This window comes from Camelus dromedarius, chromosome 23 (genome assembly GCF_036321535.1).
Source record: "Camelus dromedarius isolate mCamDro1 chromosome 23, mCamDro1.pat, whole genome shotgun sequence".
Classification (NCBI taxonomy): domain Eukaryota; kingdom Metazoa; phylum Chordata; class Mammalia; order Artiodactyla; family Camelidae; genus Camelus; species Camelus dromedarius.
Window position 1 is genome coordinate 17,514,855 of NC_087458.1, and position 20,287 is coordinate 17,535,141.

The following is a 20,287-nucleotide window of genomic DNA, read 5'->3' on the forward strand; positions in this document are numbered from 1 at the left end:
GTCTTGGAGTGGTGTCGTCCAAGCAATCAGACGGTAGTAGTGCCAAGAGTCTGACCTCCCGTGTCTGCCCACCCCTCCCCCCACACCCCATGACACCTCTCCTGATATAGATGGACAGGGGCTGGTTTAAAATGACAGTCTCAAGTTCGTGGAGGAAGAGAAGCCTAATTCAAAGAAACAGCCAGGCAGGCTTCCTTTCTCTGCAGGAATAATTATTATCCCCTTTCACCATGGCCCACCTGGGAGCCCACTTTGCCTTCAGATCCCGCTGGCAGAAGACCGACGATGAACTCTGTCGACATAGCATGTCCTTTATTCTTCACAAGGCCATTTGCAATGACTTCTTTCAGAGTTACCTCTACTTGCTGGAGAATATTCCCCTGGGTAAGTGAGTCAGTGCTAGAAGGTAAGGGACAAGAAAGGACCGGAGGGACTGTGTGAGCTTGGGGGGCTTTTGCAAGAGGAGTTAGAACAAGGACACTTTTCAGATAAAAAGAAGCCACAACCGATGTCAGAGGGCTTAAATGTTTCAATGGCATTCTTTCATGGAGAGTGCAGAGATCAAATGCTCCCTGGCAGGTCGAGCATCTATTTTGGGACTTCATACACCCTCAGACACGGGGAACTTGCTTCCCTGGGTGTTGGCTGCCTGAGTATCAGGCTTATAGAAATTAATTTCCTAAGTTTGGAAGGGTATTTTTTTTGTAATATTTGCAAAAATTTAGAGGTGGGCAAATTAGGCAACTCAAAGATGAGAGTATTAATATAATCCAGTAGTATATCAACTAAGAATTAAAAAGAGACTAAACAATAATAGATCAAGGTTGTTGGTGTGTGTGAGTGTGTGTGTGTGTGTGTGTGTGTGCATGAGAACACACTCCACATAACCCTTTCTGGCCTTCCTGAGTCACAGTAATAGTCTGAGAGCTTAAAAGGAGCAGATTTTTGTTTGGTCTTTGAATATTAAGAAAAACTGGGGCAGTAGTCTGTCTCCATTTTAGTTATTTCTTCTAGTTTTCAGGGAATTGGACAATAGGGCAATAAAAAGCTTATCTGGTTTCTCTACACCCCTCTTCTCCATCTCTGTGAAATGGTTACTTCAGGGCACACTTACCAGCCTGAAGAGGAAGTAAAGAGTGAAGTATCCCCCTTTGATTTGTATTTTCCCCCAATGAAAGCAGGAAGAGCATGTATCAGCCCCAGTCTGTTTTCTCAAGGTTGCTGAAAAGACCCACTGTGCATTTGATGTGGCCAGGCTTTCCAGACGTGGAAGGAGCTATATAATTCTTTGCACTGCATTCAAAACGATATGTTAGCAGCCTACCAAAGTCAGTCTCTGTAAGTCCATTTCTGAGGGGAATCCTTAATTCTAGACATACAAATACTTTCGTGTCATATTTACATATATTTCTTAAAAAAAATTCTCATTTATGACTTTATTTGGTCCTCCCAGCCACACTATGAGATAGATAGGGTAAATGTCATTATTTTTTTCCACCCACCTTCTCAATCTTGCTCCCTAGCTTATTTTTTCAAGTGAAGGGAAGAAAATTCAGAGATACTAAATTCATTTAGATCCCAAAGCAAGAACCTAAAAGCGGAACTCTTCCTGGTAGATCACACTACTTATAGGTAATTCTTTCAGGAAATATTATACCTCTCATTTGTATCCAAATGAAAAAATTGCAACAGTCTATTTGGCAGATGATAGGTTCTGGCCGCTCCATGCATTGTCAGAGTGTAGCTTTTCTGCAGACACTCTTTGGGCCACATCTCAGTAAGGTAGCTTGTTGGCCCAAGCTGCATTAGTCTGGAGAAAGGTATCAATTACAGTAACTTACAAGAGACTCACTAAGTGGGGGTGGGTATGGCTCAGTGGTACAGCTCATGCTTAGCATGCATGAGGTCCTGGGTTCAACCCCAGTACCTTCATTTAAAAAATAGAGAAATAAATTTTAAAATATATAAATATACAAGCCCAACTGAAAACAACAAAACAAAGAGAGACTCACTAAGGGGCAGAAGACTGCCAAATTAAAAAAAAAAAAATCATTAGAGAGAAAAGAAAATCATCTTGGAAAGTAGCTAAAGATGAATTAAAAAGAACTCAATAAATATCTATTAGACAAATTAAATGGCCCCTTACTTATAATTAATTGCAAGTTACCAACATCCAGAGTTCCAATTCTGGCACTGCTCCTGATAGAGAAATGACGTCTGCAAGTTTCTAAAGTCTCTGAGCATCATTTTCCTCAAAGCTGTGGGGCTGTTGGAAGGATTAAACGCAATTATATATGTGAAAGCAGTCAATGCTCAGTAAGCATTAGTTTTTTATTTTCCTTCCTTAGAGCCAGGCCTCTTTGGAAGTCACCACGTAGCCTTCCTTAGAACAGGCATTACCAGCGACGAAATCTTAATTCAGTATATGGGAGTTTTCAGGCTGCAGGGGATGTTAACCTTTTCAGTGTGGAAATAAAACTCAGCCAGTGGAAGTGTTCCTTTGCCATCCCACTGAGGTGTTTTAGAGTTGGCTTCCCCTCCTCTTGATGATTTCAAGACTTCATAGAAATGAAAATAAAGCCTTTCTTTTAAAAGGTTGGGGAACCCTACTGCAGAGTGTGCACAGAGAGTTTGTTGTTTGGGGGTAATTATGGCAAGAACAGTGGCTAGCCAGACTCTTTGATTCCTTCTTTCCTTCCTCCCTCCCTTCAACTGCCAGCATTAGGCAGCCAGCCTCACACTGACACACCGGGCAGTGACATTCAGTCATGGGGACATTTGCTGAAATATCCCCGACTAGCTTCAGTGATTCATGGTGAAGCAAGTACACGCCTACTAAAAATCCCCAGTGGAAAACTTAGCTATGCCGTTGAATACAACAGATCTCCACAAAGAAATGGGAACAATATATAAAACAGATGAACGACAAGGTCCTACTATACAGCACAGGGAACTATATTCAGTACCTTGTAATAGCCTATAATGAAAAAGAATATAAGAAGGAATAAATATATATGTATAAATGAATTACTATGCTCTATATCAGAAATTAACATAATGTTATAAATCGACTATACTTCAATTTAAAAAAAAAAGAAATGGGAACAAGCCTATTACTTTTCTCAGTATATATTTGCTCATATTTTTTATCTCATTTAATTCTCACAGCATCCCTATGAGGTGGTGGTATTATTTCCCCTACCTTATATCCTAGGAACTGTTGCATAGAGGAGGGAAGTAACTTGCCAAAAATCACGTGGTGGTGAGTGGCGGCAGGATGACAAGCCAGGTAGTCTATCTCCAGAGTGTGTCTTTTTATTTTATTTTATTTTTAATTTTTTAATAGACTTTATTCTTTTAGAGCAGTTTCAGGTTCACAACAGAATTGAACAGAAAATACAGAATTCCCACACAGCCCTCCCTACCCACACATATATTCTCCGCTACCCTCAACATCCCTCATCAGTGTGGCATATTTGGTACAATCAATGAACCAACGTGGGCACATTATTATCAACCAAAGGCTATAGTTTACATTAGGGTTCACTCTTAATATGGTACATTCTATGGGTTTTGACAAATGCATAATGACATGTAGCCACTATAGTATCGTATAGAATAATTTCATTGCCCTAAAAATCCCTTGTGCTCCATCTGTTCATTCCTCCCTCCCTCCCTCTCCCCAAACCCCTGGAAACGACGATCTTTTTATTGTTTCTGTAGCTGTGCCTTTTCCAGAACGTCATTTGGTTGGAATCATACAGTTTGTAGCCTTTTCAGACTGGCTTCTTTCATTTCGTAATGTGTCTTTTAAGTTTCTTCTATGTCTTTCATGGCTTGATAGATCATTTTTTTTAATAGCACATATATTTTTTTAATTTACATATATGTACTGTTCATTGTTTCTGAGAACGTTTAGAGCTTTAGCTTTTTAAACTTACATAGTTATCAAAGGAATAAAGCCAACCACAAAATAGCAGTGTCTGTCTTTTTAAACTGCAAAATCATGCTGCCTACCAATGTCAATGGCAACTTGACTAATGCAGGGAGCAATATAAATTGGGCCAAAAATTTTTAATTGACAGGAATATAAAACATTGTCTATGAGGAGCACTAGCTTTCTATTGAGATATTTAACATGAGGGATGGGCCAGTGAATAGGTTCAAGTTCATTTGGAGGCTTGGAGTGAATGAATTTTCCAAAGGTGGCTGTTTGTGAGCAATAGGAAGTAAAATAAGAAAGCAATTTATATAAATCTCCAATTTGTGTATCTGTGCTCACAAGGGCCCAGATACGGCCCAACTGGAGATGTTCACATAAATTAAGTCCGGTAATTTTCTAGCACTATCCATAGCATACTTCCGAGTACGGAGAAGTCCATGAATATTCATTAATTACATATTATGCAAGAATCTATTACTCCTGGACATCATTAAAGGCTTAGACTCATGTCATGTTTCGAACAACAGTGCCATGTGGTTTAGCAGAGGGAACAAAGGCTTTTGCATTTAAATAGGTCTGGGTTAGGTCCCAGCTGTGACACTTCATTGCTGTGCAATATTGAGTAAGTTACTAAATCTTTCTGATTCTCTCATTACTTACCTGTAAAATGATGATGATCATGCCAGTTTTGCTGTGTCATTGTGAGGATTAAAAGAGCTAATGTGAAGAGATGATATGAAAGTGCCTAGCATGATGCCTGGCACATAGGAGGTCCCCACTAATGGTTAGTAACCCCTTTGACTTACCCCTTTTTAGAAGAATTAGGCTCTGAGGAGGAAATTGAGAACAATGGCCGGGGCTTTGCCATCACAATTAAAAAACTAGAGTTAATAAAATCCATTTCCTATAATACACTTGGAACTCCCAAATGAAACTGAGCATACAACTATTGGCACTTTTCAAATCAATTTCATCCCAATGGCAGGCATTGCTTTACAAATTATTGTACAGTGACACCTTTTTCAAATGTGTCTTCTTACCTTTGCAATGCAAATGCTGCAAGATCATTTTTATATGAGCAGATTTTCAGATACACAGTGTTAGAGGGATGACATATGGGTTTCTGGTTGAAACAGACCTAGGTTTAAATCCCAGGTGTGTCACTCACTAGTGGGCAATTTAGTTAACCTCTTGACATCTTGTTTTCTTCTGTAGATAATCACCTCTATCTTACATATCCAGTTAGCATTTGGAGAACATATATACATGTTTGATCAATGACAGTTATTCTTTTTTAATTATTTGGGCATGCCTAATTAGGAGAAGAAATATATCCTCCTATAGTTTTTCACAAACTACAGAAAGTGTTGCTTATGTGTGATTATGTCAGCTTTTCCCTATAGACATTCACCACTTTGTTGAACCGGTAAGTATTCAAAGAACAAAAAGCTAGACAACGTTCATTTATTCTGTGAGCATTCAGAGGAGGCCTACTGTGTGTTAAGCATAATGGTAAGTCCTGGGGTTACAAGGAAGATAAGGTAGAGCTTTATCCTGAAGGGTTTAGTGTAGGAGAGAGACACCCATGGATTATTTTTGTGGACTGTGGGGACAGGGATAGAGACTACCACGGGATGCTGCAGAGATACAGAGGAGGCATGGTGACTGCTGAATCAGCTTCGAACTCTTCTGGTGCAAAATCTCACCATGAAAAATCTGTCCCCGGTATCTTTGCCTGAATTCTGACCTTTTCAAATTTGACAGTGGGTCAGGTAGAAGACCCAAGTAAGAATAGAGAGTTAGGAAATGCTCAGCCCTGTGGGCAGGGGATGTGCCGTGTGGTCTGAGCGTGGCTACATCCTTGCAGAGGTGGGGAAAGGGTATTTTCCCTCCCTTCACATCTTTGGTTACCTTATTTGTGTTGAAGGCTCAGAAGAATTTAGGAAACATTGAAATAGCCCACAGCTGAAAAGGAAAAAGCCTACTAAAACTTTCAGAGCAGGCTGTCTACTATTCTAGAGGCAAGAAACACCAGACAACTAAAGCATGCAGGGAACAAATAAAACCTGGAGGGCCTCTCTGTGTAATTCTAAGACTTGTTAATGACAACTTTCTAGCATTCTGGCACACCCAGACTTTTGGATTCTACCAGAAACATTGATAAAATCCCACTTCCCACCCTTTCCTGTTAGTGAAAAAAATAGATACGACTTTGATTTTTTTTAAGATTCTGCATATAAGTGAGATCATATAGTATTTATCTTTCTTTGATTTATCTTACTTAGTATAATGTCCTCAAGGTTCACTCATTTTTCAAATGGCAGGATTTTCTTCCTTGGCTGAGCAATATTCCACTGTGCCTAGATACTTCTTCCTTCCCACCTCCCTTCCGTCTTTCTTTCCTTTCTTTCTTCCATTTTTACCATTATGTCTTTAATGGCTAAACTGAGAAGTGATCATCTACAAATCTCTTTTATGGAAGATCTTATACTTCATAAGGGCATCTCCTAGTGGGTTTTCTTTTCTTTATAAATAAAAGACTAACTTGATCCAATATACTGTCTCAATCATTTCAAACTTACTATTTAAATCTAGCCTACAGTCCTCTGAAGACTCTCAGGTCAATTTTCAGTTGACAAACAGTTCTAACATCTAGAATGGAGTCTGAAACAATTCTATCCAACTATTTAAAAGACAAAAAGAAAGAAAAAAGATACTCAGCAAACATAAACACTTAGCTCTCAACAAATTTTTCTTAGAGAGTTCACAAGATCTTTGTTCTTCTTCAGGGCAAATTAACTTGTACTCTGTTTTTCTTTTTGTAACAAGTAAGCCATTGGAAGTTCTTTGGGGGTTGAGCTCATAATGTAGGTCAAGAAATAAGTACCATATTATATCAAGAACTAATAGAGTGTCTAGCCTTTGTCTTAGACTACCCCACGTTTCACAACCCTACAACAATAAGCCACTAGAATTATTTCTGCAATAAAAAAGCACAGGCTGATTGATGACTGATTGCCTTATCTGAATCAACTGGCACCATTGTGGGAGCTATCAGGAGGGGAGAACCTGGGGCTGGCCATTACACCTCATATATCTTTTTAGTGAAATGTTCCTGTCAATTAGGTGAAAATGAGAACTCAAGCTCATAACCATAAAAACGTACCTATTGAGTCTGACCCCTGCTGAGCTTGGCATTCACTTGTGGTCTAAATGTTGCTGGCATAATGGGCCATTCCCATTTCCAGATTAAGGGTTTTAATAAACTCCACCAACTAGTTGACTTAAGCAGGTGATGATGAGTGTGGCTGCTTTGCTGCTTTGGTTGGATCAAGGAGGGCTCTGGGCTGTGGCTTTTGCCTGTGATCCCAAGAAGCATTCAACTGTGGGAGGACTCTGTGAGCTGTGATTTCCTAGACTGGTTTTCTGAGACATACAGAAGAATTTGGAACAGTCATGTTTTTGGCATGGTCATGCTTGATTTTTGTCATCCCTGTTGAATTTATAAGCATTTACTGAGTTACCTGTTTACACAACACTTTACCAAGTGCTAAAGAAGGAGACTGGTGTAGGTCAGTGGTTCCCAATGTTTTTGAACATGAGGACTCTCCTTTTAATGTTGTATTTTCTCAATCAGTAGCTAAGTTGTGTATAAAATGTCAAAAAAGCATCTATATATTTATTAATATTTTAAAAGGTTTGTATTGTTAAAATAACAATCTATGTACTAGTCAATATATATGGTAGACATAGTATATAATATTGTTAGTTTCTAGAAAAAAAAGTCCATGGGAACTGAGTCCTGTATTCCTTTAGCAAATTCATGATTATTCAAGGGTCCAAATATTGGCTCCAGTGTCTTCAAGTTAGGAAATACTGATATAACTCCACAGGTGAAACATACTACAATGCATAGTAATGGTGTTTATTGGATTTTTGACTTTTAGAAACAAAATTTGGGACTATGTAACTATTGTTCAATTCAGAGCCAAGTAGTACACTAGTCTAATGTCACAATCTTGGTGTTACTGGAAGAAAAATGTTCCTGGTTAAAAGTTAAATAGCTTCTCTTTTCTTATATGCCTTTCACATAAAATTATGTCATATTTTGGTTTGCTTCATATCTTGATCATAACATTTTTATACTGTTGTATATTTTGCTTAGGCCTTTCATGTCTTTTATTATTGTTGATTGAGGTTAAAAATATGTCTTTTTTAGAAAATCACTAATGTCTCCTTGCTTTCTACCTACTTCTGTCTATTGCCCAGAATCTAGTTCATTCTTCTTCCTGAAGATAATTTTTTTTTGAAGTCTGTGTTTTCTGTTGTAATGTAAACTGATTTCTTCCTGGGTCTGATAATATCTGTCATTTGGGGATTTCTTTTCATTGAATTCCTGGCTTAATTTCATTGTCTTTCATCACAATGTCTTTCTTTTGATTTTAACTCTCATTAGGCTGGAATATAGCTTCAAGAAACTTCTGAAGAATGAAAACATATGGGGGTAAATATTCTTTCACAGCTTGAATAGGTAACAAATTTTAGCCTCAAAATTATTTTGCCTCAAGATATTGATGGCACTACTTCATTGTTTTCCAGTGTTTCTGATGAGGTCTGTGTTATAAGGGTTGCCGGATAAAATACAAGGTGCCAGAAAAAATTAAATTTAAGATAATCAACAGTTTTTTAGTGTATGTCCCATGCAATGTGATATTTCAAGCATATTTATACTAATAAATTATCCATTGATTATCTGAAATTCAAAACTAATTGCATACCCTATATTTTTATTTGTTAAATCTGTCAACCCTACTTGAAGGTCAACAAAATTTCTTCCACTAAATAACTTAATGATATTCTCATTACTCTTTGTGTTTTGAAATTTCCTAAAGATATGTATAAAAGTGACTTCAACTATTGGTATTTTTGAATCCATGTTGTTCAGTACTTTTGGACTTTATAATCTCTTTCAGCTCTGGGAAATTTTCTTCTATTATTTCTCTAACGATTTTCTTCCTTCCATTTTCTGTTTTTATATGAATCCTAATTAGCTTGATGTTTGGCCTTCTGAATCATAGCTCTAATCTTTTTACTTCTATTTTCCATATCTATCTTTTCCTTTATGTCCTGAAAAGTTTACTCAATGTTATATTCCAAAGTTCTCAATAATCAAAGTTTTCATTTCTAAGAATTCTTTATTATTCTTTAAATTATTATTTTCTTGGCATCTTACCTTTGATTTGTGGATGCACCAGTTCTCACATCTCTTCAAGGATATGGGTTTTTTATTTAGGTTTGGATTAAATTCTCATTCATTTCCTGGATTACTTTTATTTCCTTTGGGGTCAGTTCTGATTATCTCTAACTTTGTCTTTCAGAATGCCATTTTACCCCATTGTGTTTGGAAATTATTATTTATCCATAGTTAGGAATGAAGGACAGGGCAACGGAGATTTCCTTGGTCATATACTTCTCCACTGAATAGAAAGGATGACAAGAAGCACTACATGTGCAGATAGATCTTACCAGACTCTGATGAGTGTGAGCAGATGAGGCACTTGGAATCCTCTATATGCCAGAATGAGTAGAGTTATAGATCCCAATACTAACTGATACAGTTCTCCTAAAGCAATTAATTATTTTGTTTAAGAGAAGAGACATACTTACCTCCCTAGGATTATAGCTGTGCTTCTTGTTTCTTTTGGGAGGGTGCATTGGTCACCTCATCAGTTGACCTGTACACAAATTTTTTTTTTTTTTTATTAACTCTTACTTCCTTTTGCAACAGTCCTGAGCTGCAAATTCTTTAGCTTTGTTCCATCTGCTTTTTGTCTTGCAGAAATATGTCAAAATCATGAATCCATTGGCGGCTCCTTCTCATTTTTTTCACTGTTATGGGTTGAGTTTATTAAATCAATTATTGGGGAGTATTGGGGAGGAGGGAGGACAAATGCATGTATTCAGCTTGCAGTCTTGAACTGGAAGTTTCTCCCTTTCGTCTCACTTTCTATCAATTCCTCCTAAATGTCCTCTAATGAAAATATTTTGTATCTTCAAGGGTGCCTTTTGGTTTACAAAACACAGTTAAATGCATACTCACCCCTCAGAAGTGAGAACACATGTTTTTCTAAAAATAAATGCCTTAAAATAATACCTCACATCTTTTATGAAATAATGAAATGACATAGTATATATGAATGTCCCTGGTACACTACCTGCATCAGAATAGTTGCTCAATAAGTATTATATCTCTTTTTATTATTTTATTTTCAGAAGATAGGGCTCAAGCACATTTTCTGTAATGTTGGTACAAAGAGATATATGGATAGGCATTGCTTTAAAAAGGGAATCCATAACCTAAAATAATCATCCCTAACTTAACCTGTGATTAGAAATAAAGATTAATGATTAAATTCTCATAAAATATTTGGAGCTCAAAGAAAAAATTCACTATGAAACTTGTGACATTCTTTATTCTACTGAAGCAAGCACTGTTCAAATTTTTAAAAATACAGTGTCAAGCTATTCTTTAATTAAACTCTAGGGTTATTAACTCATGAAAATGCCACATGATTGTGATTTATACATGAGATATTTGAAGATCATAGAGGTTAGGATGTTAACCCAAGGTTACATAACAAGTAGGTCACTAAGCCAGAACTCAAACCCAGATATTCTGACTTCAAACTAGTACCTTTCCCTCCACAGCACAAATTTTCAGGCTTCTAAGAGAAAATTCAATGCATGATAAGATCGTATTTATTCTGTCATTTAAATGTTACTAATTATTAATAATATTTCATTTGCAGTGAAATTGTATGCTTTAACAAGTCAAGTCATCAATGGTGAGATGCAGTTCTATGCCAGAGCCAAACTTTTCTACCAAGAAGTACCAGCCACAGAAGAGGGCATGATGGGAAATTTCGTTGAACTCTCCAACCCAGATATCCAGGCCTCTCAGGAATTTCTTAGGAGATTTGTTGGGGTGAGTTATCTGACTGCAATTTGAGGAGGAGGCTAAGTCCTTGCAAATATTGAGCTCACATGCTTCTCTGTTGTCACTTAAGTCATATTAAAGCCATATGGCTCAGCCAAGAGTTTAGCGTGAAAGCCTGTTTTAAGATGTTCTGAAAGGATGGGTCACATCAAATGACTGGTTTCTCCCACTTGGCATTTCATCCTCCTAGCACCGGCTAATTTCTCATGCTTCAGGAAAGGTGAGCTAGCAGTGTTAATGTTACAATTTGGGGATTAAGAAGACATTTCTTTCAGAGCCTCAAAGACAGTTGACACCCAGATGATTGATGAGATCATGCCATTTGGGATCTTGGGGTGATTTATTGATTCCTTGTATTAAAAATTCAGTGTAGTAAAAATGTAGGCTTATGTTTGGTTTAAAAATGGTAAATGTAGTAGAATCTCTTTATATTATTTTATATATAGTTCAGACATTGCCTTGAGAGTATGATCTCTTTGTAGACTTCTTGTTTGGGTCCACCTCCTTACTTCCAGATCATATGGAGATAGTATAGTGTAGGGGCTAAAATTTTGAGCTCCGGGTTCATATGGTTCTTCTACTTACTGTATAAGCAACCTTGGGCTTATTTCTTAAATGCTTTAAGCCTCACTTTTCTTACCTGTGACTAAGGCGTAGCCCCAGAACCTACCTCATAGGATAATGTGAAGCTCAAATGAGATAATATGTGTCATTGCTTACATTAGTGCACATAATTATTACCCAATAAATCTAACTTATTGCTATTTCTAGTAATAACAGGCTTTCATAAAGTGCATTCGTTGTACTTTAAGGTACTTCATTTAATTATTAGAATAGACAACCCACATAATAAAGCTGCTGTTGGTGCTACTGAAGACAAAGTCCTGACTAGCAAACAGGTTTTGTTCCAATTCATTATGAAGTTGTCTTTTTTTTTTTGAAATTTGGAGCCCATTTATTCTAATAAAGGAAACATTATAAATATTATAAATATTTGGGGTCAAGACACCAACCTACTTAGAAGTATATTAAGAATACCCCTAGTGTTTGAGGTAAGGCTCACTTCACATCCAGTCTCCCTGGAGCACCCAGTGCTGGAGTACAGAAAATAGGATCAGAGGGGAGCATGCCTTGGGGCCAAAGTGTCTGGATATCAGCTGCAGTCATACGGGACTGTGGAGCTGGGGATAATGACTGGGGCTGTTTATGGGTCAGGTTAACCCGGAATATTTTTAAATCAGTATTGCTGACTGATTTCACTGAACACTTTTTCTGAGCTAGTCAGTCACTCTCATAAGCACTTTAGAAGCACCGTCTCGTTTATGCTTCATAATAATTCTGGGAGGTAAGTACTATTACTATCCTTGTTTTCACAGTTGTGGAAACTGAGGCTTGGAGAGGTTAAGTAAGTTGTCAGGGTTACACAGCTGGTACGAGACAAAGCCGGGACTTAAGCCCAGCCAGGTCTGTCTGACACTAAACTCCCTGCTCTTAACCACGACATGTTTTTTCCATTTGCCTCATGAAACAGAAAAAAAAATCCCTCTTCTTTTTTTTTTCTGTGGACCACAGACATCAACTCTCCTCCAATCAGGCCGAGAGCAACCCCTCCTGCTTGCCTGGTGGTGAGGCCGACTTTGATCCCAATGCATTTCAGAAGCTTAGTTAGTAATCCAGCTGTCTTGTCACTCCGTGTGGAATGCCAAGCTGACCACAGGGATGCTGGTCAGACGGAGCCCATACACACGCCCACGGACCTGGGAAAGGAAACAGCCTTGTGCTTGCATATTTATGTTGGAAAAGAGCAGCCTGCTCTTTTCAAACAAATATAACGAGTCCTTCTTAGTAGACAAGGCTCATTGTGAAGCTGTGACCTCTAACTAAGTCCAAACATGGTCTTTTTAAAGAAATGATATTTTGGTACTCTGACCTTAATAATATCCCAAATTGGTATCCAGGTCAAGAGACGAGGAGTTAGGGAATACGAGTATCTGACGTGATTTATCCTTATGTCAACTGGCAAAAAGGCAGACTGTTTAATTTAAAGTTTTGTTTTCCTTTCAACACTTAGGGACATGGGACAGTGGGAAAAAGTATTTAAACTTGTTGCAAATGGGTTTACTTTAGCAAATAAACAAATGATACCACAATGATGTCAATGGCCTAGCTGATAACTCATTCAGTTTTAGCTTCCTATTGGGGAAAGTAACCATTTATAAAAAGTAATCAGTATCTGATGGCATTGATCTTTCGACATTGTTCAGAGGTTGGATGACTGAAATATGTAGGTCTCATTTGTTGTAGTCCATGTTTTTTATAAAATGGCATTTAGCACTTTCATTTTAGTTTTAAACTCCACTGGAATAAACCAAAGATAATGTTCTTCAAAACAAAATATACAGACAGGCTCAAAACTAAAATGAAATTCCTAAGAGAATTGTTTAATATGAACTCATAAATATGAAGATAACACAATAAATGAACATGAAAATAACAAAACATCTTGTTTTGAAATCACACATTGCATGGAGTCCTGGTCGCATTCATGGAAGGGCATTAAATTTCAATCCAATCACAGTTACGGGCAGCCGTGGTGTCCAAGAGGCTAGAGATGTTGTCCCTGAGATCAGTCTTTAAATAACCCTTCTCAGAGGAGCTGCATGTGAATGAGAGAACGTGGAAGAAACTCGGTGCCAGGATATGAAGTCAACGCCAACTCTGTGGAGTAATATGGAATAAAGAGAGCTGGGCAGTGGTAGTGAGAGGCCAAGGTACACAGGGTTTGAGTGAAAGGCATCTTTTGTATTTGTAAATAACTGTTGTTTCAAAAAATATCTGCAGTCAAATATCACACATCTAAATGGGTGAAAAATACACTCACCTCGCTGGGCCTCAGTTTTTTTGAAAAAGTAGGGGAATTAGATATGAATGGTTTAAAAATGGTGGGCGAAATCCTTTAAAGGCTTTTTGGGAGAATGACAGGAAGGCTGAGCAGGTGAGGCCCTGCCTCCCTTTAACTGGAGCAACTTCATATTTATTTGCTCATTGGAAAAAGAAGTGCTTGGCTGTTATAACCTTGAAATCCTCTAGCATAGATCGCTGAGGTCTCAGATTAATTATTCCATGATTCAGCGTCTAAAACCACATCCTACAATGATGTGAGCAACATGATCAATAGAGGCTTTGGGGCCAAATAATAAGAAAAAATTGTGACGAGAATCTTTTGTTGGCACACAGATTTCTACTAAAGTCATTTTCAGTAGCTTAAAATAATTTCCCTATTCTTTCCCTATCTTGTTCATATTATGAATTTACTTACAAGATGCTTCTTTTATGGCCTTCACAACAGAAACCTTTAGCCTAGGCTTTTTTATGAATTAGTTTAGTTCATATTATAATATCTGAATGACGGAAGGCGCATAGTATAAGTAGGAATGGCAAACACATGGCACACATACTACCACCTCCCCTTCCTATACTCAAGACAGACATCACTAATCAATCATAGGCCTCTTCCTGATACGTCTGAATGAAGCCTTAGAATTCTTCACAACATAGCTTTAGGCAGACATTACCAAGGGAATCAGAGCTGGCACTCAAGGTGACAGCCCTATAATAGAACTGGTTTTGGAGTCACATAGTTCCCTGTTCAAATTCTACTTCTGCCACTAGCTGTGTACTGTTAAGAATCTAAGTGTCCTCATCTCCTAATTGGAGGAGAATCCTCATCTTGTGGACTTTTTTGATTATTATAGTTATTATAGTTGCAAAGAGCTTGGTACATATAAGCACACAATAAATCAGGGTTATTATTATTTCCTTCGAAAAGAAGTTACAGTTGCTTCACTTTTTGTTCATTGTACCTTTCTGGCTGTAAAGAAGCCCTTATGAGTGGACTGGAGAGCAGCATTTCTGATGTTTCCTTCTGGTCAAACTTCACCGTTTTGATCCTTAGCCAAGGTTTTCTATTTTACTTTTTTAATCCTTCGTTCCTGAGAAATCAAGAGCAGGCTTTCGCCTTAAGACCTTGACTGACAACTTCAAGTATCTTGTTACTGTAATTTCTAGCATAAAACCTATTCAACAGCAATTCCAATCCTGACCAAATAATTTAGACCAGCTGAATCTTTATACACACATCTATGTACACACATACATGTCATAGCTATATACTGGTCATGTATGCATGCATGTGCATACATGTATATATTACTTTATAGAAGCAAGTTCGAGAAAGTTTTCATTGGCTGATTTCCTCCCACCTCTACCAGCTACATATCTTTCACCTCCAGTTAATTTAATGCACAGACCTACTTAAAAAATTGCTCAGGGCTTTTGAGCCCAGTAAATCATGTCGTTTCTGGTACAAAAGCGGGAAACAATTTTTAGCATAAAAAGATGAGGAGACTTTGCTGTAACAACCTTTATCCCCGTGAATGTGTTGTATGCCATCAGGGCTGAATTTGAAGGAAAATCCTGGCCTGGGACTGGAACAGTTATCATGCTCTCAGCTCAAGTCCTAAACATTACCTTCCACACAAGAAGCATAGATAATTCAGAGCCCCAGAATCAGTTTTGAAAAAAACAAAAAGAAAATTTCAGTGATCCCAATATGAATTGAAATGTTCTCACTGCTTGCATTTGACAAGTAATTTTAAAACCCAGAAAGGCCCTCACTGCTCTGCTCTTGCTCTGTTTTTTAAACAAGGCAGTAAGCTACGGTGCAGGTCCGTTTCGCTTCTGGGTTCGTTTACAGTTAACAAAGTTCAATTTTCATAGGGCTTTCAATGGCCCACTTTTTAGAGAAAATTACCAAGTTTTGAAACCTTAGATACTATTTTTTAAAATCTTATTTTGAAATTCTTTTAAAGACCTATAGTTGGATAAAAGAAAGAAGGCAAAAGCTAGATATGTCTGGATATTTTTTGAAAAAAAAAATTGGATACTTTATAACTTGACGTGGTAGTGGGTAGGTGACTGTATACATTTGTCCAAACTCATTGAATGGTACACTTAAAATAGTGCATTTAATTATGAAGCTGACCCAAATAAAGTTGACATAAAGAGGTAATGGAGTGTCTCAGACTCAGAGTGAGTGTCTGTCCTTGGAGTTTGCCACAAGTTACCTTTCCGCAGGGGCCCGGGAGAGCTGGGACGGACTGTGCCTTGGATTGCGGCTCTGGGATAGGAAGGGTCAGCAAGCACGTCTTGTTGCCGGTTTTCAACACCGTGGAACTGGTGGACATGATGGAATCGTTCCTCCTGGAAGCCCAGAACTACCTGCAGGTCAAAGGGGACAAGGTCGAAAGCTACCACTGCTACAGTCTGCAGGAGTTCACACCCCCACTGGGGAGATACGACGTCATCTGGATTCAATGGGTAACTGGTTAGTCCTGCATGGCGTTGCATCTGCCCTTCTGCCCTTCCCAGCTAGAGAAGACAATACCTGGGGCTAATTTCAGGGTCTGTGGAGATGCAGCAAAGACACAAAGGGAGATCTGGCTACAGTTGTGCTTAGAACAGTTCGTTAGCCTTAGGTCTGATGGGAACGCTCCCAAAGCTCTGGTCCTCCAGATTTCTCCCCTAATATCCTCGGAACAATTCCCATCCTGAGGGGTGGAGTGCCTTTGGACCAACCGAAATCCTAGAGGAAACTTAAATATTTGAAAAACTTTAAAAAGTGGGGCCAAAAAAAGTTCATCCCCATTTATTGGCAAGACTAGACTTTCTTAGTTTTAAATCTCCAGGAAATGAGACAGCAGTGAATTAAATTTTGGTCTGAATGTGTGTGTGTGTGTGGGTGTGTGTATATGTGCGTGTGTGTGCATGCGTGTGTAGGAGACATGGAGGAGTGACAATACAGCTGGGTTGTCCAGGGGACATGGAGGGAACCCAAGGAATGGGCAATAGTTTGTCTCGTGCCTGGGAGGTAGATAGACTAGATAGAAGAGAATCTATTTTATAGAGAGTGCACTGATTTCCCTCAGAGAGGGTACCTGTCCTCTTACCTAAATTCTCAAGGCCTCCTGCAATAAAACAATTCAGGCTGTTAAATAATCCGTGAAAGAGTGAACAAGCAGGCTCCTGATTTTTTTACCTTGTGATCATTCCATCTTTCCTACTCACCTCCTTACCCACCTGCCATTTCATCCTGTTCTCCCATCTACTTGGCCTCGCCCGTAGGATACCTGACTGACAAAGACCTTCTTGCATTTCTCTCCCGGTGCCGAGACGGCCTGAAGGAAAATGGCATCATTATTCTGAAGGACAACGTGGCTCGGGAGGGCTGCGTATTCGATCTCTCTGACAGCAGTGTGACTCGGGACATGGACATCCTCGGCAGCCTCATTAGGAAGAGTGGGCTGGTGGTGCTGGGCCAGGAAAAGCAGGATGGCTTCCCAGAGCAATGCATCCCCGTATGGATGTTCGCCCTGCACGGTGATGGACATGCCTGACCAGCAGTGGGAGGAAACGGCCACACTACACAGAGGTGCTTTGGGAAGAGGTGCTCTGCTCTGAGGTGCCCCCTTGTAACTGATGGAGGAATGAAGGGGAGGGAGGCAATGCATGTCTGGAAATGATTGATGTAATTTGTACCAGTTTCCACTAATTATATAAGTACACGCACACGGTCTGTGGATTTTCCAAAAGATACATGGAGTGTGACATCAGGAAAAATGCTTTAAGAAACTGCTTGTATACACTGAAACTGTACAAGGGCACACACACACACACACACACAAACCAGAAAAGGGAGCAATGTTCACAAAATCTAAACTGCTTTGGTCTCTGAAGATTTGCATTATAGATTAGTTAAGAGTGGCTGAGGTAAAATCTAGACCACCTTTCTTGCCCTCATGCTAGATACATTATATTTCCTTCCTCTTTGGGAATACTACTGTCTTAGACAAAAATCTCCCCCCAATTAAGAAGGCACCAGTCAAAATAATCTTATAAAAACAAGTCCATTACTTAATTTTGTCTTTCGCTTTAGCAGAAAAAGCGTATGGTTTCACTTTCTACTTGGGGTCAGTTTCACCGCCCAATGAGGTAATATGGATGTAATTTGATAACAGAAGTCTGCATTTCAGTGATGAGGAAATGTCTCCTTCCAGGGGAAACTGTTTTACCCTTGAAATTTCAGCTGTGAACATGTAAGTTAATGTCATTGATAATCTAATTTTAGCTATTGGCTTCCAACACAACTTGCTTCATTGCAGCTGCTCCTGTTTCCTTGATTGATATGAATGTACCTTGGAAAGAGGGAAATGATAAACCTGAAAACTGAACTAACTGGATTAATTGAAGGTTTAATGAAAAGTAATCTAAAATCTTCCCCAAACAAAAGTGCAACTTAATTTCTATTAGCAGAATGTTTAAACATAACTGCTACTGTATTTAAAACATTCTAATACCTTTGTTGTGCTGAAGAACCTGCTTGTGTTTTGATATATATTGAGTCTTCTATGAAATGCCATCAGTGTAAGAATGTCTGTTGAATGGATATGCTGTCACCATAAATACCATATTTGCAAGTCATCACTCTAACTTGGGAGGAAAATAATTATTATACAACATTTACTGCCTTGATGTAACATTGCCTGGGTAGCTTCATTTATGTCCTGGAAAATTATGTCACTTACTTTGCCATGGGCACCTTCCAGCCGCAGAATGCCACTCACAATGCTCTAGGGGCACGTAACAGAATGTGAATTAGAACCACTGGTGAAGAAGCCAGAGACAAGAATTAAATAAAATGGTGACTCGCTTACCAAACAGACCGAGTATGGCTAAACAAGGCTACTCATGTTTGCATCCTCTCTATCTTGGAGCAAATCAACTGAATCCTCTTAGGCCTGTCCCAGGCATTTTGTTTCTTTTACACTAGCACCCGTATTCGCTTACTTCTTGACCTTCTGCTCTGCCAATATTCACATGCTGACTGACATAACTGTCCATCTTCTCTGCTCCAGGGTTTCTGAACTTAAGGAGGAAATAACATAATTGTCCTAGGAATATGGATATACGATCTTTGACTCAGTTGAGCCTTTGAGGTTGATCAGCAGTCCCTTTTCTTAAGCCAAGTCATTTTCCATTCTTCTTAGACATTTTCCAGATCTTTATTGCTCTACAAAGTCTCCTGACTCTATACCTCTCCTTAATTTAATTGAGAAAGTAGAGATTGGGGGGTAAATTATATTGATATCCTCCCTGTATACAAGTTAATAATTAGTACAAGGTAAAGGGAAGAGTAGCTTGAGAGGTGAGGCCCTTGGAGCCAGATCATGCCGCCTAATAGGTTATGTTAAGGTTTGGACGTGTTACTCAAAGCACGAGGGAAAGATCTTCAGGTTGCAAGTAAGGGACTGATTTTTCCGGTCCTCTCAGTAGAGTCACAGATGCTCGTAGAAGGAAGACATGTAGGGTGAGACCTACTCCAGCCATCTTCAGTCTGATGCAGTAAGTCAAACACCTTGCTGATGTTTGTCAACACATCTGTGTTGTGTCGCTTAGGTGACAGTCTGCATTATTTCCTAAATTCTGTCCCTTGTCCAACTGCCCCAGAATCATTTGGAGGGATTTTATAAAATAGAGGATTCCCTGGCTCTGTCCACATGAAAGTCTGATTTTGTGAAACGGGATCAAATAATTTATACTTTTAATAAGGTCTCAAGTGGCTTCTGATCATTAGTCTTGCTTGAGGGCACTGATGGGGAAAGGGGTGGAGCTGGGCTTTGTAGAGTCAGAGGAAGATAGAGCGGGTAAGAATGTGGGCGAGTAATTAGAAGGTGAAATCCATTCTCCACGCTGATGCCAGCTTTTCTAAAATGTAAATCTGACCATGTTGTGTATAAACTTTCAATGACTCCCCATGACTGATGGAATGAATTCCCATCACCTTAGAAGGACAGACAAAGCCTCTTGTGACCTAGCCCTGGCTCCCCTCTCCAGCCTCAGTTTTCCCACATCCCCTGCAGCTAGAGTTTACTTATCATCCTCTAGGGGAGCTATGATTTATGGCTCCTGGCTTTTACTGACATTACGTCCTTAGCATAAGACCTCTCTTGTTCTTTTTTGTCTGGCCCAGACTGCATAGACGTTGCTGGCTCTATGAAAGCTTCCCTCCCCTCCCAGGTGCTGGGTTAGGTGCCCCTACTATGTGCTACCCTCACACCCTCTGCCTAATGTATCACAGCACTTATCACGTGGCGTTGTAACTGTTTGCTCACTTGCCATTTCCACTATTAAATTCTGAGCTCCTTATTGGAACATTCATGGTAGAGTCTCAGTCTTTAGCACAGGCCCTAATATACTGCAGGAACTCGAACTCTATTTGACAGTATGAA

The 20,287-nt window shown here is 38.9% G+C and overlaps 1 protein-coding gene across 1 annotated transcript; it reads left to right on the forward strand.

The window, feature by feature from the left end:
* The first annotated feature begins 230 nt into the window (after window positions 1-230).
* Window positions 231-17,854, forward strand: NTMT2 (N-terminal Xaa-Pro-Lys N-methyltransferase 2). Its single transcript, XM_010984493.3, has 4 exons — window positions 231-384; window positions 10,753-10,928; window positions 16,077-16,326; window positions 17,124-17,854. The coding sequence occupies exons 1-4, from the start codon at window positions 231-233 to the stop codon at window positions 17,393-17,395; spliced, it is 852 nt and encodes a 283-aa protein (XP_010982795.1). The 3' UTR covers window positions 17,396-17,854.
* The last annotated feature ends 2,433 nt before the right edge of the window (window positions 17,855-20,287 follow it).

Bases quoted from the DNA above. Each gene is read 5' to 3' on its own strand.
- NTMT2 (XM_010984493.3), top strand. From the start codon at position 231: ATGGCCCACCTGGGAGCCCACTTTGCCTTCAGATCCCGCTGGCAGAAG. The intron at 385-10,752 runs GTAAGTGAGTCA...TTTCATTTGCAG, and splicing joins GCTGGAGAATATTCCCCTGG to TGAAATTGTATGCTTTAACA. The intron at 10,929-16,076 runs GTGAGTTATCTG...ACCTTTCCGCAG, and splicing joins TTCTTAGGAGATTTGTTGGG to GGGCCCGGGAGAGCTGGGAC.